The 17,052-nt window shown below is 37.5% G+C and overlaps 1 protein-coding gene across 1 annotated transcript in view; it reads right to left on the bottom strand.

The window, feature by feature from the left end:
• Positions 1 to 17,052, bottom strand: part of myo6b (myosin VIb) — a 31,723-nt gene that overhangs the window by 7,820 nt on the left and 6,851 nt on the right. Inside the window, exons 7-27 of the mRNA XM_067480604.1 lie at positions 16,648 to 16,703; positions 16,464 to 16,561; positions 16,151 to 16,315; positions 15,434 to 15,514; positions 13,919 to 14,099; positions 12,646 to 12,790; positions 11,343 to 11,500; positions 10,922 to 11,013; positions 10,411 to 10,483; positions 9,138 to 9,262; positions 8,162 to 8,257; positions 7,656 to 7,823; positions 6,432 to 6,470; positions 6,203 to 6,296; positions 5,339 to 5,469; positions 5,066 to 5,143; positions 4,831 to 4,960; positions 4,051 to 4,141; positions 2,790 to 2,940; positions 1,340 to 1,548; positions 1,174 to 1,252 (exon numbers count right to left, since the gene is read on the bottom strand). Of these exons, the coding sequence (XP_067336705.1) occupies positions 1,174 to 1,252; positions 1,340 to 1,548; positions 2,790 to 2,940; positions 4,051 to 4,141; positions 4,831 to 4,960; positions 5,066 to 5,143; positions 5,339 to 5,469; positions 6,203 to 6,296; positions 6,432 to 6,470; positions 7,656 to 7,823; positions 8,162 to 8,257; positions 9,138 to 9,262; positions 10,411 to 10,483; positions 10,922 to 11,013; positions 11,343 to 11,500; positions 12,646 to 12,790; positions 13,919 to 14,099; positions 15,434 to 15,514; positions 16,151 to 16,315; positions 16,464 to 16,561; positions 16,648 to 16,703 (2,440 nt within the window). The remainder of the gene's footprint in view (positions 1 to 1,173; positions 1,253 to 1,339; positions 1,549 to 2,789; positions 2,941 to 4,050; positions 4,142 to 4,830; positions 4,961 to 5,065; positions 5,144 to 5,338; positions 5,470 to 6,202; positions 6,297 to 6,431; positions 6,471 to 7,655; positions 7,824 to 8,161; positions 8,258 to 9,137; positions 9,263 to 10,410; positions 10,484 to 10,921; positions 11,014 to 11,342; positions 11,501 to 12,645; positions 12,791 to 13,918; positions 14,100 to 15,433; positions 15,515 to 16,150; positions 16,316 to 16,463; positions 16,562 to 16,647; positions 16,704 to 17,052) is intronic.

The following is a 17,052-nucleotide window of genomic DNA, read 5'->3' as shown; positions in this document are numbered from 1 at the left end:
TCCACTTTCAATATCTACATAAACCTAGATCCAATCTAAATACTAATGCTGCCCTGCGTCTCAGACAGTTCATAACAATTAGAGCTCTGCTGTGTGACCAAGCCTGATTAGGCCTGTTTATCCGCATTGTGGGACTGCTAATAAAGCTTTACTGGCCATTTGTCTAGACACAACAGGGCAAACAACAAACACTCAAAAACATTTTTATAGGTTTGGCCCAATTTCAAATAAAGCACCAGGTTTTTATTTTGCTATTGCAACAGTTTTGCCTCCAACTGAGTGATGTATGCCCTTGTTTTGTAAGGTGTGTAAACTGCACAGTCAAAGACTGGAGGGTTAAGGACAGCCTGATACAAAGTTGGGAGAAAGGAGGTTAGGGACTAACCTTTGACAGCAGAAAAGAGCTGGGAACATAAAGTGAAACTGCAGACACCATTAGAAACTTTACTGGTGACGTTTAGAGCTATAGAGCTGTGGATAAACAAACTTTGCCGACAGTCTCCTTAGGGATCGAGCTTTGACAGCCTGCTGTCAACTGTTTCACAGCTAGAAACAAATGATGGAATGTAAATGTCCAGCTGGCCTACTGTGAATCAAAACAGGTATAGAGGTAAAGAAATCTTGATTTATGTGAAACAGTTTTAATTAATCTATTAACCATCAGAAGAAAGGGAAAATGCTGGACAAGATGAAGTCTTCCAAATTGCTCATTTTGTTGGACTATCGCATGAAAAGTAACTCTTTTTTTGCGTGAGAATTTTCAATTTAGAGATTTAAACCAACAATCAATGATTAAAACAGCTGCAGATTTATTTTTTGTTTATTTACAAATCTATTAATTTAAAAGTTACTTTTGTTTTATTGCCATTTGATACCCAATCTCTATTCCTGTACGAAAGGTTACTGTAATAAACCCTTTGGCACTGCTCAATAAATTAAATGCCTTTAACCTTGAAACAGGTAGGAGCCATAATAGGTCACTGCCAGGGTCTGATTGGTCAGTCACTACAGAGGTGACCTTATTTGTGGTAAACATGAACCTTAGAAGACACACATTTTGAATCTGCCAACAGTAGCAAACTGAAAGTGGTGGCAGCTTTCAAAGATGTTGCAAGGCCATCAGCTAAACTTTTCAGCATAGACAAACAAACAACAAGAACAAGAAAAACAGACCTGCATAACTTTCTCCTCTTCCTCTCTCTTTTTTCTGTCCTCCTCCTCCTGCTTCCTCTTAGACTCCATCTCTGCTTTCCTAAAATATTTGGAGAATAGAACTCTACTTAGTGGAAACTTTACTAAGCTACTAAAATTTCTATAGCTCATCTTCACCATCACTTACAGCCTTCTGTCTTCTTCCTCCTGTTTGCGCCGTTGTTCTTCTTTCTCCCTCCTCTTTTTCTCCTTCTCCATGTCCTCCTCAATGCGTTTCAATCTTTCTGTCTCCTCTTCCTCCTGCTTCTTCTTTTGCATGGAGGAGAGCAGCTGTTCTGAGCTTTTCACCAGGTCCTTGTACTCTGTGTCAATCTCTTTCCAGGTCATCACTTCGGCCTTGGGATCAACAGTAGAATCAGAGAAGCAGGTCATCGTCATTAATTAAGTAATAAAGTAACAAGTAAGTAAGTAATAAAATTATGAGATTTCCACAGGTTGTGTTAACATACTGTCCTGAGGTTGTTTGAGTAAAATCTTGCAGGGTAGAAACATTTTTAATTACCATCACAGAGTGCACTTACCTCGACTAGGCACACACCCCACCGTTATGGCAGAACCATCCCATGTGCCAAAAAAGGAAGATACTAACTGACACCAACACTGCCACTTGCACACCACAATCACAATGCTCAATTCCCCACTATACTTGTCAGACAATCAGCTGGGGGAGAAGGGGTCACGTATTGTGGAGATTCATTAGAGTGAGTCTCTAACAGAGACATGGGATGGAAGACAAGGTCTTATCCCCAACGTACAGAGGTCTGAATGACAGCCATCGACATCTCATGCATTATTCACTTAGAGATGCCATGCCAGGAGCGATTTCTAAGCACTCAGAGTACCATGAGTGTCGACAGTGGGGCTGCTAATAGGCTAACAGGAGAATGTAGGGGAAGTGGAGAGTCAGCTGTGGTAGAGGGTAGAGAAAGGGTCAGATGTCAGTGGTGCTCCAGTGTCAATCAGGATGCCTCGGGGATCTTAAAGTATAGGAATTTTGCATCATATGTGTTGATTGTGTACAGGTAGCTATAAGGTATGGAATTCAGTTATGTCTAGATACTATGTGGATGTGTTTGTAAGAATTTCGTGCACCTACAGGGCCAAATAAGGTGAGTGTTTATTGCACAGGGAGAGCTGGGATTTCACTAACCAAGTTTGATGGTTTAGCAAAGCAGCCTCACTAAATTAAATTATCGGAGAGGAGAGGAGTTCTTCCTTGCCCAGCTCTTCTTTTTACCCTGGATGATTGAAAATACTGATTCACAGAGAAAGACTGAGTAAAGGGCACAGCACACTTAGGAAAGACCATACTGTACGACATAAAAAACTGGCTGTGCTGAGGAGCTACAGGTGTTAACACAGGAAAGAATATGAGTGATGAGATCGTGCATACAGCAAGGTACTGTATGTGCGCTGAAAAATGGTCTATGGATACGTACATATAAAGAAGCACAGCAAAATGTTTCATTTACTTCCCTATACTCAGACTGCTCAACTCTTTTAAAATAACCAGAGCAATAATCAGTGGGTGATATGTGCAGTCATGCCTGCTCAAACACCTATTGACCGTGACTCACCTTTATCTTGGCTAACAGAGTGTCTATGGAGGCGGCCAACTCCTGGACCTGTTTGGCCATCTCCTGTTTGCCCTCCTTCAGTCCGTTGACCACCTTGTTAAACAACTCCATGTGCTTCTTCAGGTTTCGCACCTTTACCATACCATCAATACTATGAGAAGAGAAATTTATTAGCCACTAACAACACAACACATTATAATAACTAGAATTCAATTCAGATTCAATTCAGAATCTTATAAGATGTGATTTAGTGCATGAAATTAAATAAAAGGATCCTTAAGTTTAATTTCCATGTTTCTAAATATCAAACATGTCTAAAAATCATTCTTTGAGCATTTTTATATGTATGAGTATAATGCTTACAATGGAATGTTTTATCTTTCTATTAAACATTAAAATAGCTTTCAGAATTTAGAATCATGCCAATAAATATGAATTATTCTAGCTAACACCTAATATCCAGTTAGCATAGCAAGATCATGTGTGAAAGATGTGACTTTGAATCTTAACTGCTAAAATGTCATGACATGTCTACTGTATTTACTATTTGGCCATAATTTTTATCTTTTTATTTATAACATTGAGGGTAAGGGAGGTATGAGTGGAGACGAGCAGTCCTCTGTGCACCATATTCACCCAGCCACACCCAATTTCAAGCAATTCCCCCTCTACCTGTTCCATTTCACTAAATATACTACACTGCTGTTTCACATGACTTAAAACATATGCCCCTTTGACAGAATGTACACATTTATTACATACACACAGCTACTCCTTTATTTTATTCCTTATTATATATTAGTATCAAGTATACACCAATAATAGTGAATTCCATGTGCGTACGCTGATATAAAGCATATACACATACTGCCACTAACACAAAAAAAAAAATCTGATTCTAAACAAAACAACTCAAAACTCCTTTTGAGTAGCAGGCCCATATTGTCCCATTTCTCCCCAATACAGAATTTATTTCCTAAAGCAGTACAGTGAGACGTCATTTCTCCAAAGATGATTCTCTAGATTGATTTGAACTTCTAAATGGATAGTGTGGTAAAGCCAAAACCAACCAAGCATGAATCTGATTAAATCCAAAAGCATATGCAGATAGGATATGGTAAAGGAAAATGGCAAAGAGAAACAGAAAAATGTTAAAATGATGCATGTGTGTGTGAAAAAGAGAGTGTGCGCGTGTCTCTGTGTGTGTACACATGTGTGCATGTGTGTGTGGACTGGGTACAAAAAACAGGACGAGACTCACCGTGGCTTATGCTTCTTTCTGCACAGCCACATGCGGACAGTCTTCTGAATCTTAATGCACGCAAAAGCTCTGTAGCTCATCTTGTTCCTAACTGTTGAATAAAGCAAGGAAAACAAAGATGTAAAAAACATTAACAAAAACCCTTTAAATACATAGATACCAGATATTCCAAACACAAATTTTAGAAATGTCAACTTATGATAAAAATAATCATCTTTATCATAAGTTGACATTTCTAAAGCTAGTTAAAGCTGAGATGTTTGCATTTTCAGACAATATAGCAATGTATACACTGCAGTAATAGGTACTACTGTAACTGATGGGACATGCACAAATGAAAAGTATAAAAAGTAGTATCAAATATTGGAAATACAAAATACTGCACATGTGCTTCTTGACTATCATAAAGACCTGGAACATACAGTAACTATCACCAGGTCATTTCTGTGCTCAAGCAGAAACAATGTAATGTAATTTGATTTGCTGCTTTTACAGAAATAGGCTGGAGCCAGTCTGCACTTTGTCAAATGGTGGGAATCAATAACTTAGCACAGAGTGTAATGGTTCAAGAAACTGCTTTTAGGCTACTTTTCCATATTGCTAGAGGCTGCAACTTTTAATATTTCGAACAAAAGATATGAAATAGAATGTAGTATGGGCTTACCTCAACTGAAATACATTTAACAATGCTCACTGCAGAAATGACAAACTAAATAGTAGTTCAAAAGCTACATGGCAATTACTGTTGAGGTATTTCATGCTACTTGTGGTTTAACATACGTTTGATGACAGACAGGCAGCACCACTGGACCTTCTTCCAGCGACTACACAGCAGCCACTGGTTGACTTTCTTCAGCAGCTCTGCTAGGTGGTCTGGATCAGACTTCATGATCTGGTCAAACTCTGCAAACTGGTGCACACACAGACACAAAAATACAATCTCACATTCATCTTTATACTAAAGGCAAATAACCTGCAACATTAAGGTATAATCAATTTGTTGACAGTACTGTACCTTCCCAGGGCGGAAGAACACTCTGGTGAGTCCAAATTTAAAGTCTTTGTCATTCAGTCCCAGAGCTTTGAACAATGCCTACAGAGGAACAGATTCACATGCAGTGACACTGTCATTTTACATATGTATTACGAATGTAGGCAACTGAAGTGTTTATATCAGTTAATTATTCCGCAGTAGGTCAGTGAAGTTATAGGCTAACACAACTAAATATGCTTGTATGGATTAACTTATTATTTAAGGAAAAAAACTCTTCATCTTATGCATTCCCACCTTGCAGAAGAGTCGTGGATTCAGTCGTGTAAGTTTTTCTGGCATGTACTGTTTGTACATGTTGTAGAGCTCATGAAAGGGGGCTCTAGAGGGGAATCCCCCCTGCATCAGGTCTAACACTGACACCATTCCTAATCAAGACAAATAATAAACTTTATTCATACTTCATTCATTCAGTTTTCATAACAGAGTTACACAGTGCTTTACATAGGAAGATACAAACAAAATATTCAGCATAATAAAATTATACATCTAATCAGTAGGTTCCGGTGCCTGCACCTTTGTTGTCAACTTGGGCTTTTTGCAGCACTTTTCTCAATTTGGTTATGTGTTGTGCCTTTTTGCAGCTTGTTTCTTATAGCTGTGCCTGTGTTGTCTAACAGGTGAAGTTGTTTTTGTATATTTGCTTGTGTTTTGTCTATTTGCCTGTGTTGTCTCAAATTGAAGTGGTTTGAGCTCTCAGGGCCACTGTAGGCTGGTAACCAGTGAAGAGAGTGTAAAAAAGGGTAAAGGGTTCTTGTAGTAAAGACACAATTATATAAATGCATCAAGGTCAGTGTGAAAAAGTAAGGATCTTGATTACAAACACAAACCTAATTGAAAATGTGGAATGTAAATAACACAACTGACGGAACCATTCTGAGCATAGACACAACCAAGCTTAAATCCGTGACATTTTTTGGAATGCTTTTCCACCTTATTAGTTATTTTGCAATTTCTAACTAAGAAGATTGATATTTTTGCAACCAAATGTAAATGCTGACCTAACTAGGCAAATGTATTCTTGGTATATTTACTCAGTGTAAATTGTGAATAATCTTTCAAAAAATGTACAGTACTGTATAAAATGTTTCTTGGACCTACCTGAGCACTGCAGCTGTGAAAGAATCAGAGCTCCTTCAAACTGGTGGCTGACCATCTTCAGGTTAGGTTTAACACAGCGGATAAAACTTGAGCCCTACACACAAAGAATAATCAAGAAATATTGATGTCTCCATATCATGCTTTATTTCAAATGATATTATTAAAAGCAGACGTTTTTAAACAAACTAAAAAAAAAAAAACCCAAACCTAAGAGGAAAATATTACTCACCGTGCTGCAGAGCTTCTCTAGCAACAGGTTCAGCTGGCTCTGTGTGTGAAAGCACATAAAAACAAATCTTGTTTGTAATAAAGTTTAGTAAAACAGATGTTTCATGAGAAGTGTCAAACATCCTTGTCAACAGGAGCAAGCATGCATGCAAGTTAACATTTACATACAAATGAATAAAGAGACAAGCAGCCTCATCTGGAAGGACAGTGCAGATTTAAAATAGTGCACACACCATTAGATGGAAAAGGTTGACTTTAACACAGAAGAATATCAAAATAGGTCTGAGATGGATTTTTTGGTTGCTGTTGAAACATGCTGTTGAAAGTTGTGTTCCTCTGGCTCAATCAAGATTAACTTTCTCACTTTTGTGAGAAAGCCTGAGTATCTCATTTTTTCTCTTATATTCTTTCACTCCGTCTGTTTCCTAGCTCCTCTCTATTATACCCCAAGCTGACTTTATCCAGCTTTATCCAGCAAGAAAGGTTTTTCTCAGAGTAAAGAGGTGGGAGAATGGAATCTTAGAGGGGGACCCTGAATAAGGAGGAAAAAGAAGGATGGGTAGAGGAGTAGAAAGGAGAAAAGTTACAGGTTTGGGGATTAGAGTGAGAAAAGTCTGAAAAGAAGCAAAGAACACTGATAAGTATTTCGTAAGGCAGCCAATTCGAATATTTCAAAGTGTGCATCTATTGCAGATGAATGCAGTTTTCCATAATACTTGGACAACCAAATATGAAATTCTTTTTTTTTATGTTTCATTTTTAATTTTTAACTAGATATTATACAGTTACTCTCTCACTACCCCAGTTGGTCAAAAATTGTATAAAGTGTACAAAATTAAACAAATCAATTTAAGTTTCACGTGTGGCTGACAAGAAGACTTGGACCGCCACTGCACAGCTGGGGATGAGAATGGGCTGTTAGGGGTTCAGTGTCTTGCCTTCAACATATAGCCGGGACTGGGGATCGAACCACTGACCCTGCTCTCTGTGGCTGACTGCCTTACCATTCTTCATTGGTATAATAAACGACTATTTTAATTCTCTTTAATTCTCTCTTCTAATTTCTTGAGGAGTAAAATCAAAAGTATTATCAACAATTGAAATAAGCAGGTTTCATTCAGGTACAGTGCTGTCAAGGGATTTTATAAAACAATAAATAAAATAAAAACAAAAAAATAATAATAATGAATAAAAAAATATACAAAAACTAAAGAGCTACGCTGACCTTGAACTTGTTGCCCACACTGATGAAGCCGAGTTTGCCCGCCTTATGTTTGTCCTTGGTGGTGTTGGAGTTCTCAAACAGTTCTCGCACAAATTTGTCTTTGGATTCAGACACTAAGCTCTCCAAGGACATATGGAGGGCGTCATTATTCTTCTCCACAAACCGAGTCTGTGGACACACACCCAAATGCATATATTAATGCAGTAGAAGACTAACACAGATGAACATACAGTAAAACAAAAACATATCAAAATGTAAAGCATCAATACAAATTAGCCAAGCAACTTTCTATAAGTAATGTGTTGTTGTGACATTGATTTTAAAAGTGAAACAAGTTAATTAATTAGCTGATTAAAGAAGTTTTTTATTATTCATTCATTACTAGCTATTACATGTAAATGTATGAAAAATATATTTGTGTGTGATTTGCTTTATTGCTACTGAATTTTAGTTAGCTTTTAATAGCTTTAATAGCTTTGTATGGCAGAATCTATGTTAAGACTTACTGTTTCATAGCAGACTGCTCCAGCAAAGTGCCGGACAATAAAGCCCTCATCATCCCGCAGATTCCTGTGAATGGTCAACTTTGACTTCCTGGGAACCTACGATTAAGAGGAAGAAAGTAAATTAATATCAATGATATAATAATCCTGTTCATCACCAACTCTGCAGAAAAAAAAGTGTCTATTATAAGCAATGTTGAATGTGAGGGGCTGGTGTGAAGAGATAAACATTTACATAGATCAAAAAGGTGCTGTGACATCCAGCAAAAGAGACAGAGATTATTAAATAAATACAGGCACAACCTCCTAAAGTGTGTACAGGGGATTCTCCAATTATTTAACATGTTAATTTGCACATATCTACAAAAACATAAAAACTGCACATTTACTTACATGGCTCAAATTTGTTAACAATCCACTACAAACATTAATATTCAATATTAAATCAATTAAATGTAGCAAGCAGCATTAAGCATTAAGCCTTATCAGTGAGCAGAGCTTTAATGATTAATCCCTCTAAAATGTAAAGTCTGTTCTATTAAAATGTTCACACCATATTTAAACATGGTTTATTTCGATTAACATCTAAAATCCAATTTAATATATGGAAGAGGTAATTATTATTATTATTTAAGTAATACCTCACACTGCAGTAGAGTCTGAAGCTTGTATTTGTGTCAAGGCTACACTTCTAAAATGATTTCATGCTTTCAGAGGTACAGGCAGAATGAGGCACAATAGCGGCACAGACAAAGAGACAGAAGAAGGAACTGGGACTGCGCGCCATTCACAAAACTGCTGTAGCAAACAGGGAGTTTAGAGGAGCAATGACAAAACTAATGTGCTCCATGGGTCCACAAAAGAGCTTAATACACAAAGGAAGACAATAATAGCAGATTGCTGGAGAGAAAGCAAAGACAAAAAGAGAGAAAGAATAAGAAAGAGAGAGGGAAAGGACAGGGAAGCTTGGAGGTCTGACCGTCAGTCTGAAGTGGTCTTTATGTTTGCTGTGAACAGCCAGTGCAAAGTGTTGGTCGCTGGGCTGAGGAAGGCGGTTCTCCTCATCCAAAATCTCCAGGATTCCCACCTTTGCTTCTACCAGATCTGGAAACAACAAATATTTATCTATCAGCCTCCGTATTATAATTTGTATTTATGTCTGGCTCTACAATGTACAGTAAATACTACAGTGCTATTGCTATCCATATTCATGCTTACAGACATTTTGAGGAACAACAACAAAACACGGAAATCTCTGTCGAGGTGGGAATCTGGGTCGCCATAATAACACAGAAGTTACCAACTCTCTTAACAGTCAGTCTTTATTAATGAGATTTATTGGAAATTTCCACTGTTTAGTGTTTTTGGACGTGAATATTCAAAGCACAAAATGTGTTCATCAGGAAACTCATTTACCCATACATCTGAATTATTCATATGACATGCTGTGTTTGGAATATAATCTAATAGCGAAGGACCTCAGAAAAATCTGCATGAACAAGCACCTGTGCATAAATCCTGAAGATTGATGAGTGAATTAATGGCCAACCCAAACGGTCATTTGCAAGTCATAAACGTTATTCACGGCTGTCAGTTAACCTCGCACCTGAATAATCACAGCCTTTGAAATACAAATCAGACTGCTTCACCTTGATACACTGACTGCTTCATCCCAATAATTTGAGGATTCATTTGAGGGCAGACACAACAAAAACAAGACGGTATCATTTCTATAGCTTCTCATACCACAAAAGAGGCCGTAAAACCACCAATACTCATTATGCTATCATCCTACAGACACATGGATGTGCCAGCTTCCTGGATAATGAGAAGTCATATTTTTGCCATTGTGACAGATGTATTTTTTGCTGCTCTGACGTGTAGGCCTGAGAACAATGAAAGGCTCAAATAAATCATGTGGGTAGCTGGTGCTACACTTGAACCACAGCCAGTACATGTGTGCTGTATGTGTTCCACAAACAGGCACATCTCTGTCACTATGTTTTCACCTGCAAAACTTAATTTTAAGTGTGACTCAATGGAACTCTTCATTTTTGAAGATACCAAAAGTTACCTTACCGCATTTTTTGAGTTTTAAAACCAGCTCAAGTCGTCATCTTATCTTCTTTGGATGCACTATTTCCTACTGTGCCTTTTTTAAAAGTGGCTGTCCCCACAGAAAATTTGTGAAATCAAAATCAGTCTGAGAATCAGCAGAGTACTGAGAGGTAAGTTATCAAAGAGCAGCTTACCTATGCAGTCCTGGTTGTCGACATAATGCACCTCATTCACGCCAAGCCCTTCCCTTTGATACAGTTCTTGCTCCTTCACAAAAATGCCCAAAAGTAAAAAATCAGCACAAGAAATTACTTTTTGAACCTCTAATATCGTATTTATAGTTTCAGTGTAGACATCAGAACATCATCAACCTGCAAACCAAAACAACATAAAATGACAATATATGATTTAGATGACAAAGAATCTTCAATTAGAATTGTTACACTGAAAGAGAATAAGGGTAAAACATCACAGTAGAGAAACAAGCCTCATCATGTCTCTTGAAAAGTTACCATTCTAATGAGAGTGCACAGAAAAGATGAAAACAAGCAACCAGACTTTGGTAGAGCTTAGTGTGCCAAACGCTTCTTTGTGGCTCGTGAAGGAGTCAGTAAGTTTGGCTTGTGAGTGACATGAGTGGCAGGTTTCCCAGTTTACAGATGTAAAGCACACAGAATCACCCTAATCCACACGCTACTCACCCACCTCTTTCAGAATGCGCTCGTTGAAGAACTGCTGCAGTTTCTCATTGCAGTAATTTATGCAAAACTGCTCAAAACTGTTGTGCTCAAAATACTCTAAGAGAGGAAAACAGCAGGACAGAAAAAGACATATTTCAATTAATTCTCAAATTGAAAAATTTTGCGATGCGTGCTTTAATTAAGTCAGCAAAGGAAATTGATTCTGAAGGAAGAGCCTTGGTAATGAAGTGTGTGCATGCATTAGGGTACTTATATTTAAAAACATGGCGCACAGACAATTCTCTTTAACAGACCGAATTCTGAACAAGTTGCAGAAACTTGTATCTTCAATCTGTTATGTTGGCACTTATGTGGAGTTAATCACACACTGAGTCATATTTAATTGATGCCTCAACATTTTATCAAAACTAATTGGAATTTATTACCAAATCCAGCAATGTCCAGCACCCCGATGAAGTTGGAGGAAGTCTCAAAGGGAAAACACTGGTTCACACGTTTGACCACATGATCGAAGAGGCGACTGTAGACTGCCTTGGCCAGTGCGTCACGAGCATTGTTTGCTTGCTCCACCTTCAGAGGCACCCTGGAGGGACGCACAAAGTGGGGCAGTGAGACAGACAGTCCGAAACTGGGACATGTAAGTATCTTATTGAAACCCCTCTATCTTAATTATTTTTTTAATTCAACCCAATTTTCCTGTGGCATCAAAAGTTTAGCTGTTTCGATGTGACAATTTCTGGTGTATACTGTAGTTTCCTTTCCTCTTTCATTTATACAGAAAGCTGGGGGATGGTTTTAAAATCTGGCTTTCCGAGCCGCTAAGAAAGTATTAAAACTAAAATATGGACCTTGACCTCTATTAGGCTCTCTGATGGTATTTTACCACATTTATTTTAAAATATTTAGAGGGGTTGACTGTATTGGCAAAGTGCAGATCCATGATGGCCCAGAGTTCAGCTCAGTTGTCCCAGATGGGAAGAAGGTGAATTTAATAATGGAAAGGTCTGTTTTTGCTATGATAGATCACATGGATTTCTTTTGATATTCCACCCGGCCAGTACCCCCCCCCCCCAAAAAAAATATAACTACCTACTGCAGTATGACAGTGGAGTATAGGTGTTGTCCGCTTGTTCTATGCTTAGTGTGGAATAATCCCATTTTTAAAAAACTGCTCAGATACTTGCATCTCAGGGCATTTTCATGAGTTACAATCTTTCATATGCACACTAGTTAAAGACTCAGTCACCCCCAGTATTACTACATCCACCACCGTTTTACCTTCAACTCTGCCCCAGGGTGGTAGGGTATATCTGTCTGGGGCTTAAAGACAAAGCCAAGCCCCCTTCCCTCCATCTGCTCCTGAGACACTAGGCCTTTACTGTACTGCAGCCATGCTTGCCTGCCTCCTCAGAAACGAGCTGCATTATTAATGTGGAGATAACACTTCAGGCCAGGCCGGCATCTGGCCCTTCTGAAATATTAATTTACCAAACCATGCCCCATCACTCAAAAACTACACGCCCACCAAATACACAGGAACAGTGTCAATTTGGAATTTAGTTTAAAAAAGTCTCCCCTTGGTGGGTACATCACTACAGTTTGGATGTGACTTGGCGGTTGTGTTTGAAACAGACTCTGTTGTCTGCAAGACTAGGCCCTTTAATATGCTATATCATTTACTTCTTTATAATAACAGCATAAAATACCACCTCAGCACGTTTTGCTTACTTGATAACTGTTCCTTTAGCGCCCCCTGCTGTGGTGAGCATAACTCTTGTTGTAAGGCTGACTCGCAAATCGTCCTGGTCCAGACCCAGCAGATTAGCACAGTGCTCCAAACACTGACCAGACTGATTTCTGAGAACACAGCCACCTGAAACATACAACAGGACAAGCAACCCTAAAATACATCAACTACAATTTAGCACTGTAAACATGTTCAAAATAATGTTCTTGTCTTTTCCATTATAAAAGCAGCTCTCTAATATTCTTTTCCAAAGGTTGTAATTTGAAAAAAAAAATAAAAAAATAAACATGCAGTCACAGAAGAGGGGGTTCTGATGTTTTGGTCAACACATTCATTTTAAATAGTGTGGCCAAAACATTAGAACCATCTTTTCTAATAATGCACTCCAGTACGACTCCACTAACCACTATGACCCCAATAATAAACACATAGTAGAATTACCACCTTTCTGACAGTTTCAACCTAAAACCTGAGAAATTAGAACCTTGTAAAAGTAGAATTCATGGCAGAGTCACTGGGTTGCATTAAATTCCACATGTTGTCATAATATAACATAATATATAACATAATAATATACCTTCCACAGTCAGAAGTGTAATGTGTGAATGGGGAATTCAGCAGTGGTCAATTTAATCAGTAGGTAGTCAGAAACTGCTGAAAACTGTCCTTAAAAGGAATTTGCACAATTCAATCCACAAAAACAAAGGTTATAAAAGTTGAAAGACAAGAAATGAAGAAGAGAAGGAACAGAAGAAAAGGAGAGAAACTGAGAGAGTGAGAGTACTAATTGTTGCCAGGGTAGCAGAGGTCCTTTTTATAACCCCTTAAGACTAAAGTGTGGTGATATCCAAGGAAATAGATCTAGTCTTAAACATATTTAATAACACACACAGAGCTTGAAAAAGCCCATCAATAGTAACTTCATTTGTTATTTTCAATTGACATTAACTGTACATTTAGTTCATAATTAGTGGTGTTAACACCTGAGCCATGCAGGTTTTTCTTCAAGAAAGCTTTCAATGAAATAGGAAACATCATAAAAATTGTAGTCAAAGGGCTAGGAAAACAGTTTACTTATGGTGTTTGCATCAACACCAATGAAAAAAACCCAAACAGTGCTATAAGAATAATTGCAAAATTAAATCTAACAAATAAAATAAAAAAAAAAGCCAAAACATTGCATCAAAATTAAAGTATTCAACTGTTATAAATAACTAAATGTCTCTAGTTCCACACATTTAGAATCTATTCAACCTGAGGAGCTGCCTGTTTCTTCAAAGTCAAGGTTGCCCAGATGCAGAACACCAGAAACCACTCTAAATAGGTCCAGCTTCTCAGTGTCATCCAGACCAATCTTTTTCATGGCCACACACATCCTGTTGAAGTCACCCTGGTCATCAAGAAGAGGATCCTTCAGAGCACCAACCTTCAGATGCTGCAGATGACACAACAGAGCTAGAAATTAAAACCAAAATCACAGAGAAACACACTCGTGGGAATTCGATTTCAATTATGACTTAAGTGAAACAATTCTAATATTGTGCAAGATCTCAGGAATTACACAGTGAAAGCGGGAAGAAAAGGCATGCAGAATGATAATTTCACTGGAACAGATCATAGACTAATCACACACCCTTTACCAAAGGGCTGCACAATTATACTCCTGACTATACTTTACAAACCATTTTCAGATATTGCCTTGATAATATTTAATGACACTTTTTCCACATTTATAAACAATACAACTGTTCTCAAAACACGCAAGTCTAGAGAATAAGTCAATCTTTTTCAAATAGAGAGAATATTCTTGAGAATATGAAAAAAGTGCAATAATTGTGCAGTCCTGCACCAGAATGTATAACCAAAAATATAAGAAAAACAAAAACAAAGAAATAAGCTGAAAAAAATGTAGAGTTTACTGTCAAACACCACCCACCCCCTATTCACCAAACTTGACAGACACATGCAGACAAAGAGGAAACATGCACTCTGATTTCCTGTTTGCACAGTAAATAGCATGTAACACCCGAGAGCTACAGTGTTTACTTTTAAAAAAATACAGGATAGAGTGCTGGGAAGAAAAAGCCCTTTTAAAATAAAAAACATCACCTTGTTGTCCTATATATGTATAACAGGCACATGTGGTAGGAGAGATTGATAAAGAATGACTTAATCAGAAATATGTTAATAACACACAATGTACTTAAAATCACAAAGCATACAGTCCTACAATAATTAAGTTAGACACTGCCATTCCCACATTTAATATTCTACTGACATTTATCAATTTACATCTAAACTAGAATATCGTTTCTTACGAACTTAAGACTAGATTATTCTGTATTAGACAAGAAAACATTTAGGCGTTAATAATTAGGTGTGGAGAGAGAAAAATATCCCACTTATTCTTTAAGCTCTTTAATTACATGTCTTCTGCAGGCTATGCAGTTCTTGTTGTTTTTCACATCATACATAATTCATCACATGACCTGAGCTAATTTCTTGGGATAAAATATTCTTATTGACAAGTTACTGCATATCATTTCACCTCTGCAGGGGATTTTCTTGAATAAGGTTTCAAATGAGCTTTTAGTCCAGTGCCTACTCATGGGTGTTGAGATACACAATACTGTATAGTATATCCATCTGAATGATTCATTACGCAGAAAAGTGTTAAATTACAATACATACAATATCATACCATAGAGCAAAAAAGTGAAATGCAAATTAATATCCAAAGTGATTCAGTAGCACAAAATGTGACATTACCTCAGGACTTTTGCGGTTCTGCATGATTTGTTTATCTGATTCCTTACTGGCAAAGTATCTGGTGCATCCACGGTTGAGGTACTGCAAAAAAAAAAAAAATCATTTTAGAAAACATTTAGACATAATTAGCATTTTGATAAATTAAATTTAGACACAGTATGCGTGCATTTTACTCTCAGTGGCAAACCTACTGGGAGTATTTGTATTGATTTTCATCATCTAAAAGATTTACTCTGTTGTCTTCCAATATTGCTACACAGCTGACTAGTAGTGAATTGCATGAAGTAATTGCCTCTGTTGATGTGGGTGTCACCTCAGGGACCTGATATGATGACACTATGATAAACATCTAAAGGCGCAGCTTGAGCTGCTTGTCGTTCCATTAAATGTTGTTTTGTAGAGCATGTAGAAGAAAATGGGATAAGCACCTTTATGCTCTGTAACTATGCCCCTGCTGGGTTGATAATTGCAAATTAAAAGGGACCAAATACGGTAGTTTTTCTGACTGGGGGAATTTCATTTCCATTGGGACGCCCTTTTTATTTGTGTCAAGACATCACTGAAAATAAGCTCATGTGACATATAGTGGGCTACCAGAGAACATACATGCTCCAAAACACACTTTGCAGTGGCATAAACAAAATGGTATTTCGTTTATCCTGGATCACTACAGTATTTTATACCTCCAGACTCTAGTGCCCACTGAAGCTTACTGACCCTGAAGTTGTCTGGTGAGTCCAAGTGCAGTTTCTTCTTGATGTCTTCAGATGCCCCTGCACACAGCCTGTAGAAGATGTGGTAGTTCCTTTCATCGTTGCTTTGCATGCAAATTCTTGACTTCTCTAACAAGTAATGGGAGACGAATCCACCCACAACTGCATTCTGGTAACACAATAAAATGAATAATAAGAAGAAGAAAGGCAAGAAGCATTTGTTATAAAGCTTAAGCTTTTAAATGCAAAATTTTAAAATGCATTTTAGAAACATCATATTCTACAACAGACAACAAGACAATCCGTGTTTATCCCACCTTGTCATTGAAATGGATTTCCACAAACTTCCCAAAGCGACTACTGTTGTTGTTCCGAACTGTCTTTGCATTTCCAAAGGCCTCAAGGAGGGGATTTGCTAAAGTTTTAAAACAAAATCAGGATAACACTTCCCCAGAAGCTAAACACATTATAATGATGACTCTTTATTTTGTTAATTATTACCTTCCACAATTCTCTCATCAATATCTTGACCACTTCCATATGTTGTTGTCAGATATCTAAATGAAGAATATGCAATTAGGAAAGCAGCAACAATGATTAGACTGAATCCACATAAGATAAAAAATCTTTTACATTTAAAAACACAGTCACAGTAAAAACCAGGTCACAGTTTAGAGTTTTCATCACAGTAGCTTTTCTACTAATCCACTCGAAGTGTGACTGCAGTATCAACAATAATGAAGAGCTTGCTGTCTTTTGACTAACTCTCTCCTTTACCTGTTTATTTACTTTATTGTTGTCCCAGGGAATAGGATGCCCCCTATTACTTTTAACCTCATCAGTTAAAGCTGAAATCAGAACACACTTTTGCTTGTTTGATAGCAGTTTGCATCCACCATGATGCAG

Source organism: Channa argus, chromosome 16, assembly GCF_033026475.1.
Source record: "Channa argus isolate prfri chromosome 16, Channa argus male v1.0, whole genome shotgun sequence".
Lineage (NCBI taxonomy): Eukaryota > Metazoa > Chordata > Actinopteri > Anabantiformes > Channidae > Channa > Channa argus.
This window is presented reverse-complemented; position numbering and strand designations above follow the sequence as displayed.